At 40.7% G+C, this 22,972-nt stretch overlaps 1 protein-coding gene across 1 annotated transcript in view; it reads right to left on the bottom strand.

The window, feature by feature from the left end:
* Positions 1-22,972, bottom strand: part of GAD2 (glutamate decarboxylase 2) — a 76,737-nt gene that overhangs the window by 21,403 nt on the left and 32,362 nt on the right. The window contains exons 9-11 of the mRNA XM_026478919.4: positions 6,399-6,453; positions 4,618-4,734; positions 2,412-2,476 (exon numbers count right to left, since the gene is read on the bottom strand). Of these exons, the coding sequence (XP_026334704.1) occupies positions 2,412-2,476; positions 4,618-4,734; positions 6,399-6,453 (237 nt within the window). The remainder of the gene's footprint in view (positions 1-2,411; positions 2,477-4,617; positions 4,735-6,398; positions 6,454-22,972) is intronic.

Below are 22,972 nucleotides of genomic sequence, written 5' to 3'. Positions count from 1 at the left end.
GCTGGGAGTGTTAGGGCTCTTGGCACACCCTCTCCGCTACGCTGTCTCTAGAAAATTCGACAGTATCAGCAAGGATGAAAGCTGTTTTCTGAGAAGTCGGTAGGTACTTGAAGGGAGTGCGAGGCCGGCTCTGGTGACTCGTGCCATTTTGTTATGAGGATGGCACTCTGGGGACCCTGTGACCATGGGGGAAGCTCTTGATCCGGGGACAAGAATTGACCACGGATTTCCTCCCCTTTACAGTGAATTCTTGGGAAAACATATACCCCCAAGTGAGGCAAATTCTTTCCCCTAAACTTATGCCCATGCCCATCATGCCCGGGGGTTTCCACTGGCTCTACAGCCTTATTCACTATAGACGGTGTGCCTTTTGCTAATAAGTCAGCAGGACAGATACTCTCGGGTCCATAGACGGCAGTCCCTCATTTTGGGGGACTTCATCTTTGGCTCTTCTGCTTCGTAGATTTGGTTTCCCATACAGTTTCAGAATTGCGGCTGTTGGAGCAGACTCTATGTTCCCTGGTGAATGTTCTAAGCTCTGCTCTGAAATAATAGTCTTTAGTACAAAAGCGTGTGGGTGTTTATTTTTCCAAGGCTCAGGGTAGGTAATTGAGCGAGCTGTTAAGTCATCACTGGTGGAGGACACTCCGTGGCTTTCAGAGTCCCAGGTGGCGTTGAAGGCACAATAATAGAAGCTTACTTTGTGTGCCAGTCAGAAAGAAACCAAAGAAGAGAAAATACTGTGTACAGACCACCTCTCTCGAAAGCATGAGAATTCCTTCTCATTCTTACCATCTGAGCAGGCACCTTGCAATCTGTCCTTCCTTCCTTCCTTCCTTCCTTCCTTTTTTTTTTCCGTCATCTCTCCTCGTGTAGTGCATTGCCTTCTCCTTAAAGGACTGGTTTCAGAGAGATTTTCCTAGCAAAAAGGAATTGGGCATGGGAGAAGCCCCAAAAGGAAAGGCCAAGACTGGCTCACGCTGGCAGGGGGCTATGCCTGCCTTCGGCCTCCCATCGCTAAATGGGAACTTGCCATCAGAGCAGGGGCGGCTCTCCCCGCCAGCCGCTGACGGCAGCTAGCAGACTCAGGGACGGCTGCCCTGCTGCCTCGGGCCTCAGCTGGTATCTCGAGTCTTCCACAAGTGAGGCAGTGTGGCCCTGACTCTGCCTCAGGTGCCCCCGCTCCCTTGGGTTCTCGGCGTGGGAGCGGGCCTGGGCATCCATCCTGCACTAGTGTGGACAGATGCTCCCGTGCTCCATCGGCCTCTCTCCTCCTCCCAGAGTAGAAACAGTGCCAAGCTGTCTAGAGGCAGAGCCAGTGGGAAACTCTTCCTGGGCAGCAGCTGGCTACTTGGCAGGGCCTGGTGGACCCTTGGCAGCCTCAGACGAACTCCAGCTTTCTCAGCTGCCTGCAGTGTCCGAGCTCCCGTCTGCTGTTGAGCTGCCGGGTGTCACGGGAGAACTGGGGACGCCGAGCTTCCTCTGCGCACGGTCAACAAAGCCCGAGGCTGATTTTGCATTCTGTAATTTTTTTTCCCTTTGCTCTTCAGACCGGAATATGTTTTATGCTAATCAAATATCGCCTCCTTTCGGTTTGAGAGCTTTTCTCAACCATCTACTGCTTAGTCTCTGAAAAAAAAAGGTGCTTTGCTGCATGCATCAGAGCTACGTTAAAAAAAAATTATCATGGGAATGAAACCATGGGATGACATTCTCACAATATGTCTTGCTTTCAACTGGCCGTATTAAACCCCAAACCCATGCTTTCAACACTGATATATTATAAGGGGCAAAATTATTTATTGGTTTGCTTACGGCAGTGGATATTATCCTTTTATGGAATATGAAAGCTACAGATCTTCTCCCTAGAAAACTATGACCTGCCAACAGGTTTTAAATAATTTTGGTTCAGGGGCGCCTGGGTGGCACAGCGGTTAAGCGTCTGCCTTCGGCTCAGGGCGTGATCCCGGCGTTATGGGATCAAGCCCTGCATCAGGCTCCTCCGCTAGGAGCCTGCTTCTTCCTCTCCCACTCCCCCTGCTTGTGTTCCCTCTCTCACTGGCTGTCTCTATCTCTGTCGAATAAATAAATAAAATCTTTAAAAAATAATAATAATAATTTTGGTTCAGAGATTGTAGGAAGGTCGTTCCTGAGTCCTCTGGCCAACCACGGACTCCAGTTAGGAATCTCTTTTTGAGAATCATCCTGCCTGGGTCACTGGATAGGGGATTTGATGTCTTTTTGTTGTGTACACAGAATATTCACGGGTCTAGGGCCACACAGGTCAAGGCACACAACCATTGCAGAGAACAGGCTCACCTGTGTTCCAGGAGTGCTTGGAAATTGTATGTAAGTTGCTTTTCACATTTAGCTTTCACACTTTACATTGTTAACAAGAAAAGTGGGTGTACCTCTCCACGCCGCTCAGTTTCCATTTGTGCTTCCGGGACATCAGTAGTCCTCCACCCCAAGCTGCCTGCAAAAGGAAGATCATGTAAGGAACAGCGTGGCAGGTCTTTCATTGCCTAGAGTTCTAACGTTTGGTGTCTTCCAGAACAGCGAGAATCTCGTGGGGTGAAAGTCATCTCCTCGAGCTCAGGCAACAGGGGGCTGGCCGCCTTCTGGCACTAGACTTTCAAAGTTTAAACTGGAAGCTATGCTAAGGTTTCAGGTTCCATCCCACATTTAGACAAGTGTAAGGAGCCAAACTGGGGGCATATTTCTGCACAAGAAGGGGAAAGGTCCTTTCCTAGTCCTAGTCCACTCCTAGTCCTAGGGAAGCTCGTGATCTCAGAATAAGAAACCATCTTGTCTCCCCTGTTGAGAATAGAGAGGATGGGCTGGGGTACCGAAAAAGCAGCTTCTGAGTTATAAGGACAACTCTTTTGGCAAGTCTAGATGATTCCAGAGGGAAGAAGCAACTTCATAATCCTAGTTCACTAATATGTACTTTAGGATAAGACAATTTCTCTGTCCAAAAAAAAGGGAAAGAAAGAAAGAAAGAAAGAAAGAAAGAAAGAAAGAAAGAAAGAAAGAAAGGAAGGAAGAGAGAAAGAGAGAAGGGGAAGGGAGGGAGTCAGGAAGGAAGGAAGGGGGAAGGAAGAAAAACAAGCAGGAAGAATTTGTGCTAGTCAATTTGTTGAGCAACTAGAACATGACTCTTAAAAATTTGTACTCAAGTGTGAAGACTTGAGTTAGTGTGGTGATGCAATGATCTCCTTTAAAGGAAGATGTCAAGATGGAGATTCATTGGAAAATGTTGGCATTCTTTGTGGGTAAAAATAATCCTAGGATAATTTTAAAGAAAAAAAAACCTGTTAGGGTATAATTGCCTTTTTTTTTTTTTTTAGTTTGTCGTAATTTCAGTTCTTTTACACTTTGAAAAATTATCCAATTTTCCAAATGTGTCCTATTTTAAGATTTTCTCTAATTTAATTAAAAAGAGTATTAACATTTAAGATGATAAGAATAAGCGGTACACTTGGTAGGTTTCAAAGAAAGCAAATGCAATTGGTTGAAAGATCTCCCCACTCTATTTTAAGTAGAAATCCAGGAGGAGAGACCACAGTGCCTGCTGGCTCAGGACACACAGACATTGCTATTTTTAAAGCTGTCAGGATAATCCTCTTCCAGAATCAGCTAATAAGCTTTAATAGGCTCTCCAGTTCTGAGACCCAGGTCATGACGGTGCTTGAATTGTTCAACTTAGCATCTTCATTTGTAAAACCGAAGGGGTCTCTGGTAGCCTAATGAACAACTCACACTGTGAATCAGGGAAGGAAAAGAAGACTGGTAACCACCATGCAGGATAACACTGGGATCATGGAAATCTACCTAGGCAGCCTTAGTTAGTAATAGCGGATTAGTAATGAACAGTTTGCAGATAACTGCTGATCTTGGAATCACACTTTGAATAATACTGGTCTAACCTTAAATGTCTTCAATTTGTCCTTCTAAATCTTGACATTTTTTTTTTTCATTTGAAAATGTTTTGGTGGGCACGTCTTCATTTTCGTGTGACTAGGTCTGGAGTCAAACACGTTTTAAATATAATTGATCTTCTTAGCTGGCCCAGCTGAGAAACTGGAAATTTGGTGGCCCATACTTCCTAGCAAGCTGTCAATCAAGTCTGCTTTCCTCTCCAAATATACAAATCCCTGACTTGAGTTTAAGGTGTTTGGTTTTTGTTTTTTTTTTTATCCTCTGGGTTTCCTATGTAAATGTAACTCTGCTTTGCCTTTTTGATCATTCTTCGAGCGAACTACGACCTGCACGTGGGTGGCTATGCATCGATGTACGTAGGCTACACTCCTCCAAGGCTGTTATGGGCTAGTGAATCAGGACCTCAGTGCTCAGCTTGGGTACTGGCCAGAGAAATAACAATATTAATCATGTTGGGGACATTCAGTCAAGTCAGCCTCCGACTTCCTCCAGTCAACACTGGGTACTGTGTGAGTTGCATACTACTTTGTCTGCTTTCTTCAAAAGCTAAACATCCCCATTCTGAAAATTAGCTCCCAAAGCAAAAAAAGAGAGAGAAAATCAGATTTCATTCCGTGAGCCGCAAATGAATAAATGTGCAAGGACATCTTTGTGGCAGTCCTGTGGGATACTCACATCCACATGCATCCAGATCTTGTACTTTTTGCAAATGTCAGCAACCGCCAAGAGAGGGTCAAAGGCTCCATACACAGTGGTCCCAGCTGTGGCACTCACAAGGAAAGGAACAAATCCCTACACAAACAAGAAAGCCCCAGATAAGGTCAAACAGGGCGTCACGGTTTTTGTTTTTTTTAAATCTGGTAAAAAACAGCGGCTATTCTCCCTCTGTCATACATACATCTCCAGTTTTGGAACCATCACAAGGAGTGTCAACCCCTTGGAGCCTGGGAGGCTATTCACTCTCCAGGATCTGAGTTCTCCAGGCCATTCTGTTGGACCTGCCAGTTGCCTTATGAGAAAAGACACTCTGGTTCTCAGGAGAGGCCACACTGGACCCAGAGGTGAGGAAGCTTTATGGTGCCCCCAAACCATTTATACATTCCAGGTAGATATTGTCCCCCCTTTGCTCACTTTCTAGTCTCCCTTTTGCATAGCAGTCCCCTAAAGTGAGCGAGCAAAAGAGCAAAGAGAAGGAAATCCGACCGGCCTGTTATTCTTATTTGGAAAACCCTGAGATCATTTATTTGGTGCCGTAGAGGGAAGGGTTCCTGTGGGACTAGACAATAAGCCATGACGGTTATCTGTCTAAGCAGTCCTCAGTCTGTCCGGCCCTGGCTGAATGAAAATTGCTAGAAGGTAGAAGAATGCCTCCAACAGAATGCACAGAGCTGTGATGTGACAGGAAGTCAGAGTCAGTCTTTAGGGGGCAGCAAAAGTTTAATCTTGTGGTTTATGCTACTAGAAGTTCTAGCACAGGAAAAAGAGGAATCTTCCGCTGCCACTTCGTAGAAAAAAAATAAAAGGCAGCTGAAAAGAAATAATTATTCCTAAGTTGGTAATAATAAAACACACATAGTCTGTCATTGAACTAGGAACGGTCAGTCCTATCCACTAAAAGCTACACTGAGAGTTCTACAAACAAGCTCTCTGGTTTGCAAACCACCCAGGGATAGAAGTGACTTCCTAGAGCTTTGTGGGAATCATTCTCAGGTCTCCAGAACGGGCTGCTTCTAAGACTTCTAAATTGCTGGCCAAAGAAGAAGATGCTTGGAGAGCCGATTACAACCACATTCCTAGGCGGGAAAAATTGGCCCCTTTCAAATAACCACACCACGGTAACTCATGCCACATTGGTATTGTGGCATTTTCCACTTAGGGAAATGATCTTTCAAATGTGTGTCTGTTTAATGCCAACAGCACATAGTAAGACAAATTCTTTAGAAAGTCCTACGGCTTCAGTGTGCATATTATCACAGTGTCTATTATTTAAACAGCAGTTTAGATCTTCCCAAAGCAGAGGCTACAACTCAGAGAAATAAATAACGACTGGATGCAAAGCTCCTATATTCTCAGTAAAGCTGGGAGATTGAGCATTGGGTCTTCTTTTCAAAACAAAGCCAAAGTGGGGGTTGCCTGGGTGGCTCCATCAGCTAAGCGACTGACTCTTGATTTTGGCTCAGGTCATGATCTCAGGGCTGAGACTGAGCCCCATGCTGGGCCCCACACTGGCCATGGAGCCTGCTTGGGATTCTCTCTCTCCCTCTGCCCCTCACTACAAAAACAACAACAACAACAACAACAACAACAAGAACAACAACAAAAACCCCAAAACAACAGCAACAAAAAACCCAAAACCAAACAAACAAAAAACAAAAGTGTGTTCTCCACTGGATGGAAACAGAAATACGTACCCTTAGCTTGTTATGGGCTGGATAAAGATTCCGAAAAACACTTACTTTTTGTTTGGCTTCAAGGATCCTTCTTTCAAGGTCAGATGGGATCATTTTCCCCCTGAAAGGAAAAATATATTATAGGTTTGCTTCAAATATTTTACTTTGTTGTCTTTACAAGCAGCCACATCAGGGTAAAAGGTTAGCCCGGAACCGTTGATAATCATGATCAGTTAAAATAACTTGTTGGCTGTTTCCAGGAAGAAATGCAGTTCCTCCCTGAATGAGGCGGGATGTAACTTCTAACACATTTAGGAGACTCCCGAGCACGCTGTGCTCTTAGAACAGCCCCATGGGCCTCCATGCAGCACAGAACCTGCTTTTTGGGTCATCTCTTAACTGGGTTAAAACAAGCCTGCTTTGGTGCAAGACACTTGGCAATGGAAGGAGAGTGCAGAAAAAAGATTTGTATTCCCAATCTTCGAATGCATGGAGCTGCAATTTCACATATAGATGACATGCCAAGAAGAGAAATCCATTCTGAAACAACTGAATGCAAATATTAAGTAAAAAAGCTACCTAATTACATTCTAAGTGCTAAAAGCATAAAGCTGGTGGGGGTGGAGGTTTGGGGGTAGAAACATGGGCTCAAATTTCAAACAGGGACTGTGGAAAAAGAAACATCCTTTCCTCCCTGAAATGTTTCTTTCCTAAAATAAAAGCACAGATAGTGCTTTGCTAATTACAAAACCCCCACTGTTACAACAATCAAAGGAGTTGGTTTCTACAAGAAGCTAGATGTAGCTAGCTGTGTGATCTTAGCCAAGTGACTTGATTTCTCTGTGCCTCTTATTACTGTTCCCCGGAACATAGTGACAATAATATTACTTATGGAATTACAAGGTTTAAAATGAGTTAATAAATGCAAGATTATTTTAAAAGTGCTCAGCACGTGGGAAATATTCCATAAATGTTAACTTCTATTGTTGAGATTGTTATGTGTTATGACCTCCATCTCCCAAGACTTTGGGGGGAAAAATAGGGAAAGGACAGAGTCGTTGCATGGGGCCAGAAGCAGTAAAAAATTCTTAAATCAAAATAGCTCTCTTGAGGTTGCTAAGCTTCACATCAGGGTCATTGATCTAGGTTTTTGAAAGGCAATTTGGAAAAATAAATTATGGGCAGGAGGTTGTCACAATAAATAGCTGGGAGACGGTATCGGCCTCCAGGGAGCAGTGAGGGGGGTTTTGGTATTTGTTGCTAGTTCAATAATCCATTCCTGGCTGTCCCTGGGACTTCAGGTATAGAGCAAGGATTGGGCTACTTCATTGCTCTTCTAAGCTTTACATACTGAACTATGTTATTTTGTTACAAGTTACTTTCCTAACACCCGTTTTATAAAAATAATTTGGGCATTATATAGTAAGGTTTATTTTCTGCGATTTTCATTTCAGGCTCATAAAGGAGGCATTGCAAACTAGTTGGCATATAAAGCAGACATTTAAGAACCACTAATTTATGTGAAGCTGTTTTCCAAAGGAAGGCAGTTACAACTCAATTATCTGGCAAAAGTAATGGACAAGTTACGAGTGATTAGTCAGGCTGGATTGGAACAAAGGAGAGTGAACCTATGTTTGGTGCTGAGGGTACGATTCTGGGTCGGGGCAGCCCACCTCTGGGGAACTTCTGTGAGATGGGCCTTCTGAAGGAGGGACGGAGGGAATGGAAAGGCAGGTGGTGGGGCAGGGACAAGGAGCTCACTCCCTACATTTCTCCCTACACGTCACAGCTCGGCCCCGGGGGCATCCCAGGAAGCAGTGATTTTCCATCTCTCTAGATCGGGCTATGCTCAAACACCTTGCTTCAGCGCTGATAGAAACCAAAGATGCTGATTTCGGAAGAAATGTGGGTATCATAATTGTCTTATACATAAAGTTCTCAGCACATTAAAATTGCCGTTGTATTTTTCTAAGTAAACATGGAAACTGAGAGAGGATTCTCAGAAACAGTTTGCAAATCCCCAGTTTTACCTAGTTTTCCACACGCCAAAGGAGAGTAAAACACTCTGCTTTGGAGAGTTTTGGGTGGATGAGTTTGACAGCCGCGATTTGCTCGCCTGGTCACACCTGTCTATTTTTTTTTTTTTAAAGATTTTATTTATTTATTCGACAGAGATAGAGACAGCCAGCGAGAGAGGGAACACAAGCAGGGGGAGTGAGAGAGGAAGAAGCAGGCTCATAGCAGAAGAGCCTGATGTGGGGCTCGATCCCAGATCGCCGGGATCACGCCCTGAGCTGAAGGCAGACGCTTAACCGCTGTGCCACCCAGGCGCCCCACACCTGGCTATTTTGTTAAGCATGAGGCAGGAAGGTGTCGCCAAGAAGTCACAGATTAGGGTACATTATAATTGGAAGGGGCTGAAGACCTGTTTCTCAGCTAATTGTCTCATTTTTCAAATGAGGAAGTGGGCCAAGAGAAAGTGAAGTGGCTGCCCAAGATCAAATGTTGGTAAAAGGTTGATCATCACCAGAAATAAAGCAGCAAGCTTGGTAGAAGGGCCAGATAGGAAACCTATTTAGAGAGATTGGAGTCTTTTAAGATAAGATAAATCCTTGCAGATGATATCTGACTTTCCTGGACCAGACGTGTCATTCAAGCATGCCAGAAGCAGTAATGAACAGTCTACACCACTTCCTGATTGGAGTTTTGGTGCGGGTTCTTCCAATATTCGAGTTCAGGCAGAAAGCAATGCTGTGGCTTTTTTTTTTTTTTTAAAGATTTTATTTATTTATTTGACAGAGAGAGACAGCAAGAGAAGGAACACAAGGGGGGGAGTGGGAGAGGGAGAAGCAGCCTTCCTGCTGAGCAGGGAGCCTGATGAGGGGCTGGATCCCAGGATGCTAGGATCATGACCTAAGCCGAAGGCAGACGCTTAACGACTGAGCCACCCAGGCGCCCCAAGGGTTGTGGCTCTTGACCGGGCAGTTTCCAGCCTCTCTTAGGCACTCTGCCTAAGATACCTGTTTTATCCACTTAGGAACCCGGGACCTGAAGATGGATGATTGACGTTTGCTGGAGGTATGTGAGCACAAGGCAGAGTTTCACTCGCAGATGAGAGGGTATGGGGACCTCTAGACCAAACTTTTCATCTTTCTGTTTATCTTAGAATTCGCTGAATTACTTTAGAACATTGGTTCTTAAAAATTTGGTGTGCATAAAAATCACTGGTGTGCACCTTTAAAATGCAGATTCTTGGGCCCTGCTCTCAGGGATTTTGATGCAGGAGGTCAATTATAGGGCCCAGGAATTAATTCCTTCCACAAATATGTATTGGGGGCATACAATGTGTCACACTGTTGGGGGTACTGGGGCAGCAGGGGAAAAAGACCAGTTTCTACTCTTCAGGTCCCGTGCTAACAAGAGAAGCAAATAATCACACAGTAAAATAGACAGATATGCATAGGAATCTGCATTTCTAACAAGCACCTCAGATGATTCTGATCTGGATCCACGTGTTGAGAAACATTGCTTTAGAAATGGAAATTTTAGCCTGGTAGGCATTTAAACAATTGTGCGACAGACTAGCCAAGTACCATTCACATGACCCATGGTTTTGAGCCGTCATGGCTGTAGGGCAGGGAGCAGAAGGAGCTCCAGATAATGGATTGTGCATCCCTGCCCGGTCCCTGTGCTGTGGGGTGAGAGAACATTTGGGTGACAACCAGCAGGGTCCTCTGAGGGCTAGAAGTTGTCTGGCTGGGCCTGGATTTTCCAGACAAGCCTCTCTTGGTGCAGGGAGGCTTTGGATAGCAGTTGTTGCGTTCTGTAGGTCTGGCCTCAAAGCATCCTCATAGCAAAAATGTATATCTTTAATGTTTACACGTCCCAGCCTTTAAGCGCACAATAACTAGTGACTGAGGCTTTGTGATGCTGTTCTCGGGTAGTTGTTCGTGTTTAGGAAAAGACTGCCATTGAAGTGGGGACTGTTGAACCAGACTGCTGCTTTGGATGGGGCTGTCTTGCACTGAGATTCCCGATTTTGCAACAGTCTTTAACAATGTATACAACGCTATAGGGTCAGATAACTTCACAAAATTTCCTGGGCAAAATCCCACAATGGCAGCTAGAGCTGCCAACAGGAAAAGCTCCTCTTTGTGGGAAGGAGCTAAAGACACAGTGGATTTTTGGCCCAGACTCATGAAGGAGAAAGCGCGCTTACCAACAGGGGATGTTTACTAGAGAGTTTATACCTCTAGGCAGGCATCCAAATGGTCACAGACCAGGTGCTTGAGTCATTGGTGACCCTGCGCATTGGCCCTGATGAAACTGTAGTAATTCTACCAGCTTCTCTTAAGTGAGTAGAGCTTGTCTCTGTTCACAGAGAGAGGTGTGCAAAGAAGAATGGACGTGTGGATCCTTCCTGTTGGAAACTGATTGATATTACGATCGTTGCTAAGAGCAACACTGCTGGCAGCGATAATGAATCGCCAGCTTCAGAAACAGTCACTACACTGTGCCTCACTCCACGATCTCTGAGCCTCTGGCAACCTCTACAAGCATTACGGTTGTTCTGACCTTGCAGACAAGGAAACCGAGGCTCAGGGAGGCAGGTGAATGTGGCTAGAACTCAGAACGCAGAGACAGAATCACCAGGTTCTTGCCCCAGGTCCAATGCTCATTGTGTGTACTTGAAGAATTTTGCTCATTCATAAAATGATGACAATAGTCCCTCCCTCACAAGCGTTCCATGAGGATTAAGTGAGATAATAAATCCAAGACACTATAAGGCACTGAGTATAAAACTCTGCCTACGTAGAGTAACCAGCCGGTACACGTGAGATAGTCTCACTGTTGTCATGACTAACAGTGGTTCTAGTGATGAGTGACTCGCGGGATAGCACATAGCTAGTAGGGGGCAGACTGCAAACCTAGAGCTGTCTGATAGCAGAATGCAGGTTCTTAGCACCGTACAATACATGTCTTCCAAAGCATTTATGCGATTCAGAAAAATACCCGCCTACCGGAAGGTTTGTGTTCTAGAACTGCAATGATGTATGCAAAATTAACACTAGGGTTTTTTGGAAGCCCCTCAAAGTGAGTAGTTCCTTAATCCCGATTCTGTTGGCTATTAGCACTGTCAAGCAAAATAAAAACTTATCACCTCCTCCTAAAACATATTGCTCCATAATCCCTTGATGATACCGCTCCTTGTAGCATAGCATCCAGATGCTAGACGACTAACCAAAGTCTGCCAGTTTTTTGGTTTTGTTTTTTTAACTTGTCAGAGCTAAGCAAAGCCATTTCTTTAGCAGATTGTGATATCTGGATGGGAAAGGGAACTCATGGACCCAAGCCAATTTTCAAATTGCCCAGACTGGGTGGTGATTTGAAAATTTCACAGACTGACTGTGGGCAACGATTGTTGCAGGAACTGTGGCGTAGCAGTGAAACTTACGAGAGAGATCTCCTGGGAAAAGAGCTCCCTGTGTCCCCACAGGGCTGCTGCCGGTGTGGGTAACCTATCCTAGGACATGCCCGGAAGAGAGACTAGCAAACAAAACTCCAAACAGAGCACTCAGGAAGGACTAGTATTGCAAAACCAAACCCTCTGCCAAAAATTTTTACCATAATTAGAAACAGTGAGCTTCCTCAGTCCCTTTATATGCAGTTTGATTCGGAAAAAGAATTTTAACTTTGACAGATAACCCGATTTTTCTCTTTTAAGATTTGTTTTCCAATAGGCACGATGGGATCCTTTAGCATTATGGCCAGGATAGGGGAGCAGGACATTTTGGGTGATTTTCGTACCTAATTCTAGTAATTTTTTTTTTAGATTACTTTCTCCAAAAGCATTTACTTCACACAGACACATACACACACTCTCACTCCCTATAGAACAGTCCAAGTGATGTGCAGCCAAGGGGCCAACCATGACGTGATTGGGAGCGACTTCGGTTTTCACACAAAAACTCCAGATTGCTGCCATTGGCTGCCAGCATTAAAGCTCACAGGGGTATGTGACAAAGGAAAGTGTCTATGGCCACCTCTCATCACTGCCTCAACTTCCCTAAACTGCCACTCCTCTTTCCTGAACACTGGTAGAGAAAAGAAAAGGATTATGATAAAAAGTTCAATTCACCATGGAAGAAAGCTACTTGGCTATTTTATAAAACTTTTGAGTCAGGGAGGAAATCAGAACTGCAATTACAGAACATTAAAAATTAATGACATGGGAATACTACATATACAAATATGAGAAGCATCCTAAATCATTCTCAGAGGAAAATGAATAGCCTGACACGCTTTTGAAATTAAATAACAGAGAATAAAAATAACTAAATATTTAACCCAAGAAGCTAGGAAAATGAAAACAAACAATGTAGGCAGAGAGAATGAATGAATTTTTCAATGAATTAAAAACTTTATAACGTAGACTGAATTAATAAAATCAGAAGCTGGTATATTGAAAAGATCAGTGAATATACAGGTATGTGATTAGTTCAGTAAAGAGAGAAAATGTAACATTTGAAATAAGAAAGGAGGTTATGGAAAAAGGTATTTTAGTATTAGAAACATTTCTATACAGAGCTTTGTGCTAACCTTAAAAGTTTTGAAGAAATAGATAATTTTTCCTTACTATATGTAAATTAAAAGAAGTGATTCAGTGTGGAACATAAGGAATAGCATGGAGGACCATAGGAGAAGGGAGGGAAAACTGAACGGGAAGAAATCAGAGAGGGAGACAAACCAGGAGAGACTATGGACTCTGGGAAACAAAATGAGGCTTTCGGAAAGGAGGTGGGTGGGGGATGGGGTAGCCAGGTGATGGGTGTTAAGGAAGGCTCGTGTTAGCTGTACTACAAAGCTGTGATCACAAAGACAGCATGGTACTGGCACAAAAACAGACACATAGACCAATGCAACAGAATAGAGAACCCAGAAATGGACCTTCGGCTCTTTGGGTAGCTAATCTTTGATAAAGCAGGAAAAAACATCCAGTGGAAAAAAGACAGTCTCTTCAATAAATAGTGCTGGGAAAATTGGACAGCTACATGCAAAAGAATGAAACTTGACCACTCTCTCACACCATACACAAAGATAAACTCCAAACGGATGAAAGACCTCAATGTGAGACAGGAATCCACCAAAATCCTAGAGGAGAACATAGGCAACAACCTCTACCACATCGGCCAAAGCAACCTTTTTCATGACACATCTCCAAAGGCAAGAGAAACAAAAGATAAAATGAAGTTGTGGGACTTCATCAAGATAAAAACCTTCTGCACAGCCAAGGAAACAGTCAAAAAAACTAAGAGGCAGCCCACGGAATGGGAGAATATATTTGCAAATGATGCTACAGATAAAAGACTGGTATCCAAGATCTACAAAGAACTTCTCAAACTCAATACGTGAGAAACAAATAAGCAAATCATAAAATGGGCAGAAGATATAAACAGACACTTTTCTAATGATGACATACAAATGGCTAACAGACACATGAAAAAGTGTTCAAAATCATTACCCATCAGGGAAATTCAAATCAAAACCACACTAAGATACCACCTTATGCCAGTTAGAATGGCAAAAATTGACAAGGCAGGAAACAACAATTGCTGGAGAGGATATGGAGAAAGAGGATCCCTCCTACATTGTTGGTGGGAATGCAAGTTGGTACAGCCACTCTGGAAAACAGTGTGGAGGTCCCTTAAAAAGTTAAAAATTGAACTACCCTATGATCCAGCCATTGCACTACTGGGTATTTACCCTAAAGATACAGACGTAGTGAAGAGAAGGGCCATATGCAGCCCAATGTTCATAACAGCATTGTCCACAATAGCTAAATCATGGAAGGAGCTGAGATGCCCTTCAACAGATGACTCGATTAAGAAGTTGTGGTCCATATATATGATGGAATATTACTCAGCTATCAAAAAGAACAATTTCTCAACATTTGCTGCAACATGGACGGCACTGGGGGAGATAATGCTAAGTGAAATAAGTCAAGCAGAGAAAGACAATTATCATATGATTTCTCTCATCTATGGAACATAAGAACTAGGATGATCGGTAGGGGAAGAAAGGGATAAAGAAAGGGGGGTAATCAGAAGGGGGAATGAAGCATGAGAGACTAGGGACTCAGAAACAAACTGAGGGCTTCAGAGGGGAGGGGGGTGGGGGAATGGGATAGACTGGTGATGGGTAGTAAGGAGGGCACGTATTGCATGGTGCACTGGGTGTTATACGCAACTAACGAATCATCGAACTTTACATCAAAAACCAGGGATGTACTGTATGGTGACTAACATAATATAATAAAAAAAATTAAAAAAAAAAAAGAAGAAACTAATACATAAAAAAAAGGAAGACACGTGTTGAGATGAACACTGGGTGTTATTCACAACTAATAGATCATTGAACACTACATCAAAAACTAAGGATGTACTATATAGTGGCTAACTGAACATAATTAAAAAAAGAAGTGATTCAAGAATATATAGAAAATTTGAAAAAAATTAATAATCACGAAGTAAGTGGGAAAAAAGTTACCAAAAACAACCCCCCAAAATGACAGGCCCTGATGTTTTTATAGTGAATTTTAACAAGTCGACTATTGACAGATAACGCCCTCTAAATTCTTATAGAGAAGACAACAGAAAGCTGCTGGATTTATTTCTGGAAACTAGCTAAGTCTAGAAAGCAGAATCTGTCAAAGGTAGCCCGGAAAAGCTTATCAATGTATCTTATAATATAGCTATAAAAATCCTGAATATGTTTTAAAATATAATACAGAGGAAATTACAGATTAACATGGAACCAAGTACAATTTGTTGCAAGAATACAAAGAATGGAAGGGAGGTAAAATAATAATTAGTATCTGAAACTATAAATGAGTAAACTGAAATAACGTATAAGAAGAAAAACATAGATCTTTACCAAAAGATGCAAAAAAGATTTGAATAAATGGAGAGACATGTTCTTTGATGAGAAAACTCAACATTGCAAATACACACAATTGATTGCTAAAAGTAACACAATTCCAATTGGCTCCCCACTGGGAGTTTTAGGGAAATGGGAATTCGAGAAAATAATTCTAAAATACAACTGGATGAAAAACCTAATTAAGAATGTCCAATTAAAAAGAGGGCAGGGGACAGATTTTTCTCTACTAGAGTGTAGAACATATTATAACACTATAGTGATTAAAAAGTATGGTGATTGAGCCCAAATAAGAAAATCAGTGGAACAAAAGGAGAGTGATTAAAGCATTTTGTTTGATCTCGCATGGTGTTTGGACAACAGTTAGCAAAACTAAGTGGATAAAAAAATAAAAAATAATTATATATCTCTCAAACACCACAGATCAAAATAAATTTCAGTTAGATCAACTATTAAAATAATAATATAAAGGTTCTCGGAAAAAAGATGAATATTAGCATGTATTAAGAATGGGGAAGATTTTCTAGAAAAGACGCCAGAGGTAGAAAATGGATAATTGATGATAGGTCTGACTACCAAAGAATGGAATATTTTTATAAATACCATAAATAAAATTAAAAGCAAATGATATATTTTGGAAAACATTTACAACATACATGACAAAAAGGGCTTTGTGTTCTTTTTCAACAATGGATGACTGGTAAGCATAAAATGCTCAACTTTGCTAATTACTGAAAATGCAAATGAAAATACAAGTAATAAAGTTTCCACTCATCATATTGACACAGGTCACTTAAGGTTTTAGTTCATAGGATTACTGAGGACATGGTGAGCAGGCACCCTGTATACTGCTTGGGGGAAGTGTAAATTGGCTGGTTCTTTTCTGAAGGGCAACATGCCAGCAAGTATCCTAGCTCTTAGTACAGACATAGTCTGGGGCTCAAAATTCTATTTTTAGGAATTTATCCTAAGAAAATAATATAAGTATGTGTGCAAATATTTAGCCACACTGATATTTATATTAGCAATTTTTTTAAACAGTAAAAATTTAAAGTAGCTTAAATGTCTAACAACAGACTTGTTAAGTAATATAAATTCTAAACAATAGATTATTAAATGGCAATTAAAAACTGCATTGGAGAATTTCTAATGACATGAAAGTTGCCCACAATATTTTATTATATTAAAAACAAGTTTCTAATCAGGTTTTATGTTTAAATATATATAAACATATATATATATATATGTCCAAATATATATACATACATATTTGGAACTATATGTACCAAAGAATTATGAGAGATTAGGTCTAAGTCCTCTTATTTTCCTCTTTTTCTACAATGAATATGTGCTGTTTCTGGAAAGAATATTATAAGAAAACAATAGTATAATTGTAAGAAAATAAGAAAAGAATATTATGTTTGTTTTTTATAAAAAGAAAGGTCTATCCCTTACTTAACACTGTATACACAAAGTAGCCCTAAATGGGTCAGAGACGTGAATGTAAGAGCTAAAACTATAAACGCTCAGAAGAAAACACAGGGCAAAACCTTCATGGTACTGGATTTGGCAATGGATGTTTTCATGGATATGATGCCAAAGGCACAAGCAACAAAAGGAAAAATAGACAAATTGGACTTCATAAAAATAAAAAACTCTGGTGCATTAAAAGATACCAACAATAAAAAAACATGCTACAGAATGGAAGAGAGTATTTACAAATTTTTGCAAAATCTGATAAACAACGAACATCCCAAATATATAAAACACTCCTAAAATTCAACAACAAAAAACAAACAACCCAATTCAAAGATGACCAAATGGACCTAAGAGGCACATATAATAGCATATTCCATGCAACAGCAGCAGATACACATTCTTCTCAAGTGCACATGGACATTCTCCAGAACAGATCATATGCTAGACCACAAAAAAAATCTTAACAAATTTAAGAAGACTGAAATCATATCAAGTGTCTTTTACAACCACAGTGCTATGAAACTAGAAATCAATTAACAGGAGGAAAATTGGAAAAATCGTAAATATGTGGAAATTGAGAAACACACTCCTGAACAACCGATAGGTCAAAGAAGAAATTTTAAAAAATCAAAAAATATCTTTAGGCAAATAAAAATGAAAGTACAACATAAAAAAACTTATGAGATGCAGCAAAGCAGTTCTAAGAGGGAAGTTTATTGATTAATGGCTACATTACCAAAAAAGCCAGGTCTCAAAAAATCTAACTTTACATCTTAAGGAACTAGAAAAGAAAGAACGAACTAAGCCCAAAGTTAGCAGAAGGAAGGAAATAATAAAGATTAGAGCAGAAATAAATGGAGACAATAGAAAAGATCAACAAAATTATGATCTGGCTTTTGCAAAATACAAACAAAATTGACAAAACTTTAGTTGGACTAACCAAGAAACAAAAGGGAGAACTCAAATAAATAAAAATAAAAAGGAAAAAGGAAACATTGCAACTCATACCACATAAATACAAAAGATTGTAAGAGACTACTTAAAAAATATTATGCCAACATGGGTGCCCGGGTGGCACAGCGGTTAAGCGTCTGCCTTCGGCTCAGGGCGTGATCCCGGCGTTCTGGGATCGAGCCCCACATCAGGCTCCTCCACTAGGAGCCTGCTTCTTCCTCTCCCACTCCCCCTGCTTGGGTTCCCTCTCTCGCTGGCTGTCTCTCTCTCTCTGTCGAATAAATAAATAAAATCTTTAAAAAAAAATATTATGCCAACAAATTGGGTAATGTAGAAAAAGTGAATAAATTCGTAGAAAGATACAACCTACTGAGACTGAATCATGAAGTAGAATTTCCGAAGGGGCCAATAATGAGTGAAGACATGAAAGCAGTAATCAACAACCTCCAACAAAGACAGGACCAGATGGCTTCGTAAGTAAATTCTACCAAACATTTAAAGGATTAATGCCAATATTACCCAAAGTCTAAAAAATTGAAGAGGAGAAAACATTTCCAAACTCATTTTATGAGACCAGCATTACCCTCATACCAAAGCCAGATAAGGACACTACAAGAAAAGAAAATTACAGATCAATGTCTCTGAAGAACATAGATGCAAAAATTCTCACAAAATACTAGCAAACCAAATTCAGCAATATATTATAAGGATAATACACAATAATCAAGTGGAATTTATCCCTTGGATGCAAGGACGGTTCAACATCGGCAAATCAATCTCTTTGATGCACCACATTAACAGATTAATGGAATGAAGGACAGAAATAGTATGATTATCTTAATAGATACAGAAAAAGCATTTAACAAAATTCAACATCCTTTCATGATAAAAAATTCTCAACAAATTGGGGTTAGAGGGAAATTACCTCAACATAATGAAGGCTATATTTGACAATCCCATAAGTAACATTATACTCAATGATTAAAAGCTGAAAGATTTTCCTCTAAGATTAGGAAGAAGGCAAGAGTGCTCACTCTTGGCATAGTACTGGAAGTCCTAGCCAGAGAAATTATGCAAGAAAAAGGGAAAAAAATGACATCCAAATTGGAAAGTAAGAAGTTACATTGTCTCTGTTGCAGATGACATGATCTTATATATAGAAAGCCCTAAAGACTCTACCAAAAAAACCTGTTAGAACTAATAAACAAATTCAATAAAGTTGCAGGATAGAATATGAACATAATCAATCCCATTTATAGTAGCATGAACAAGAATCAAATACTCAGAAATAAATTTAACCATGGAGATAAGAGATCTGTACACTAAAAACAATAAGATACTGATGGAAGAGGACACAAATAAATGGAAAGATGTCCTGTGTTCATGGATTGGAAGAATTAATATTGTTAAAATGGCCATACTACCCCAAATCATCTACATATTCAATGCAATCCCTATCAAAATTCAAATGGCATTTTTCACAGAAAGAGAAAAAACTATCCAAATAGAAAATATTTATACGGAACCACAAAAGATCTCAAATAGCCAAAGCAATCTTGAGAAAGAAGAACACATCTGGAGGCATCACACTTCCTGATTTCAAATTGTATTACAAAGATATTGTAATCAGAACCCTATGGTTCTGACATAGAAATAGACACACAGACCAATGAAATACAGTAGAAAGTTCAGAAATAAACCCATGCATGTTCAGTCAAATAATCTTTGACAAAAGTGTCAAAAATACCCAATGGGGAAAGCATAGGTTCCTCAATAAATTATGCTGCGAAAACTGGACAGTCACATGCAAAAAAAATGAAACTGGATCACTATCTTACACCAAGCACAAAAATTAACACAAAACAGATTAGTGACTTGTTCATAAAACCTGAAACTATAAAACTCCTAGAAGAAAACATAACCGGTAAGCTCCTTGACATCGGTTTTGTCTATAATTTTTGTGGATTTAGCACCGAAAGCAAAGGCAACAAAAGCAAAAATGAACAAGTGGGACTACATCAAACTAAAAAACTTCTGCACAGCAAAATAAGCAATCAACAAAATGAAAAGGCAATGTATGGAACGGGAGAAGATATTTGTAAACCATATATCTGATAAAGGATTAATATCCAAATTATATAAAGAACTCCTACAACTCAATAGCAAAACCCAAATAACCTGATTAAAAAATGGGCAAAGGACCTGAATAGATATTTTTCCAAAGAAGATATACAAATAACTAATAGGCATGTGAAAAGGTGTTCGACATCACTAACCATCAGAGAAATGCAAAGCAAAACCACAGTGAGATATCACCACATACCTGTTAGGATGGCTCTTATCAAAAAGACATGAAATAATATATGTTGGTGTGGGTGTGGAGAAAAGGGAACCCTCGTGCACTGCTGGTGGGAAGGAAAACGTGTGCAGCCACTGTGGAAAAGAGTATGGAGGCACCTCAAAAATTAAAAATAGAACTACTATATGATTCATGAATCCCACTCCTTGGTAAACCCAAAGGAAATGAAATCAGTACTGCAAAGAGACATCTTTACTCGCATCCTCACTGCAGCATTGTTCCCAATAGGCAAGATTAGGAAACAATCTGAGAATCAGTTAATGAATGAATGAATGGATAAAGAAGTATGATACACACACACACACATACACACAGAGACACACAATGGAATGTTACTCAGCCATAAAAAGAAGGAAATTTGTGACCACATGGATGAACCTGGCAGATAGTATGCCAAACGAAATAAGCCAGATACAGAAAGACAAACGCTATATGATTTCACTTATATATAGAATTGAAAAAAGTCTTGGGGCGCCTGGGTGGCACAGTCGTTAAACGTCTGCTTTCAGCTCAGGGCATGATCCCAGCGTTATGGGATCGAGTCCCACATCAGGCTCCCTACTGGGAGCCTGCTTCTTCCTCTCCCACTCCCCCTGCTTGTGTTCCCTCTCTCGCTGGCTGTCTCTCTCTGTCAAATAAATAAAATCTTAAAAAAAAAAAAAAGAATTGAAAAAAGCCAGATTCATAGAAGCAGAGAATAGAATGGTGATTGCCAGGAACTATTGGGTGGGAGATACGGGGAAATACTGCTCAAAGAGCACAAACTTTCAGTTATAAGATGAGTGATGTCTAGGGATCTACAGCATGATGACTTCGTTAAAAATGTTGTTTTGCCTACTTGAAGTTTGCTAAGAGAGATCTTTTTTTTTTTTTTTAATAATGATTTTTTATTATATTATGTTAGTCACCATACAGTACATCCCCGGTTTTCGATGTAAGGCTCGATGATTCATTAGTTGTGTATAACACCCAGTGCACCATGCAATACGTGCCCTCCCCACTACCCATCACCGGTCTATCCCACTCCCCCCACCCCCCTCCCCTCTGTAGCCCTCAGTTTGTTTCTCATAGTCCACAGTCTCTCATGTTTCATTCCCCCTTCTGATTACCCCCCCTTTCTTTATCCCTTTCTTCCCCTACTGATCATTCTAGTTCTTATGTTCCATAGATGAGAGAAATCATATGATAGTTGTCTTTCTCTGCTTGACTTATTTCACTAAGCATTATCTCCTCCAGTGCCGTCCATGTTGTAGCAAATGTTGAGAACTCATTCTTTCTGATTGCTGAGTAATATTCCATTGTATATATGGACCACAACTTCTTAATCCAGTCATCTGTTGCAGGGCATCTCGGCTCCTTCCACGAATTGAAGTTTGCTAAGAGAGATCTTAAGAGCTCTCACTGCACCCTCCCCCCCTCACAAATGGTAACTCTACGAGGTGATAGATATGTTAATTAGCTTGATTGTGGTAATCATTTCACAGTGTATGTATACGTATCTCATAGCATCCTATTGTATACGTTAAATATATATAATTTTTACTCGTCAATTAGACCTCCATAATGCCAGAAATATATATCTTCAAAAAAATAAAAATAAACAGGTGAAATTATTTTTTAAGATGGGCAAAGGACCTGGATAGACATTTCTTCAAAAAAGATGTACGAATGGCTGATAAGCACAAGAAAAGGTGCTCAACATCATTAATCGTTAGAGAGATGCAAATCAAAACCACAATGAGATACCATCTCACACCCATTAGGATGGCTACTATTTAAAAATAAAAAAAACCCAGGAAATAGCAAATGTTGGCAAGGACGTGCAGTAATTGGAACACTTGTGCACTGTTAGTGGAAATGTCAAATACTACAGCCACTACAGAAAATAGTATGTTAGTTCCTCAAAAAATTAAAAATTGAATTACCATATTACCTGTCAATTCCACTTCTGAGTATATTCCCAAAAGAATGAAAAGCAAAGCTCAAAGAGATATTTGCATACCTGTGGCCAGAGAAGCACTAGTCACGATAACTAAATGAAATATTATTCAGCCCTAGAAAGGAAGAAACTGATGACATTTGCTTCACCATGGATGAACCTTGAGGACATTATGCTAAGTGAAATAAGTCAATCGCAGGAAGACAAGAGTCAGGTGCCTAGAGTGGTCGAATTCATAGAGACACGAAGTAGAATGTGGTTGCCAAGGGGAGGAGAGAGAGGGGAACGGGGAGTTTTTGTTGAATGGATATAAGATTTCTGTTTTGCAACATGAAAAGAGTTTTGGAGATGGATAGTGATGATGGTTGTGCAGCAACACGAGTGTCCTTCATATCACTGAACTGTATATTTGAAAATGGTTAAGATGCTAGATTTTATGTGTATTTGACCACAGTTAAAAACTCAGAAGAGGGGCGCCTGGGTGGCACAGCGGTTAAGCGTCTGCCTTCAGCTCAGGGCGTGATCCCAGCGTTACGGGATCGAGCCCCACATCAGGCTCCTCCGCTATGAGCCTGCTTCTTCCTCTCCCACTCCCCCTGCTTGTGTTCCCTCTCTCACTGGCTGTCTCTATCTCTGTCAAATAAATAAATAAAATCTTTAAAAAAAAAAACAAACTCAGAAGAAAGAAGACTAAGGACTATGTTTGACTGGGAAACACCAGGAGTTCTCTTCGAGCCCAAGCCCCGATGCTTCACTTCTCACCTAGGTGGTCGCAGACATGCTGCCCTTCTACCAGGGTTATAAACCAAACAGAGAAGGGTGAACTCGCCATACTGCTCAGAACTATTCTGTACATAGGAACTCTTCACCAACTGTGTCGGCACCAGTAAATGTGAGGGGATATATTCTTTTGTGTCTCTAATAAGTGAATTAATTAGATCAATTGTGTAAACTGCTTAGGAGTTTGCCTGG

This window comes from Ursus arctos, unplaced genomic scaffold (genome assembly GCF_023065955.2).
Source record: "Ursus arctos isolate Adak ecotype North America unplaced genomic scaffold, UrsArc2.0 scaffold_30, whole genome shotgun sequence".
In the NCBI taxonomy this organism is placed as follows: Eukaryota; Metazoa; Chordata; class Mammalia; order Carnivora; family Ursidae; genus Ursus; species Ursus arctos.
The sequence above is the reverse complement of the archived record's forward strand: the minus strand, read 5'-3'. Positions and strand labels throughout refer to the sequence as shown.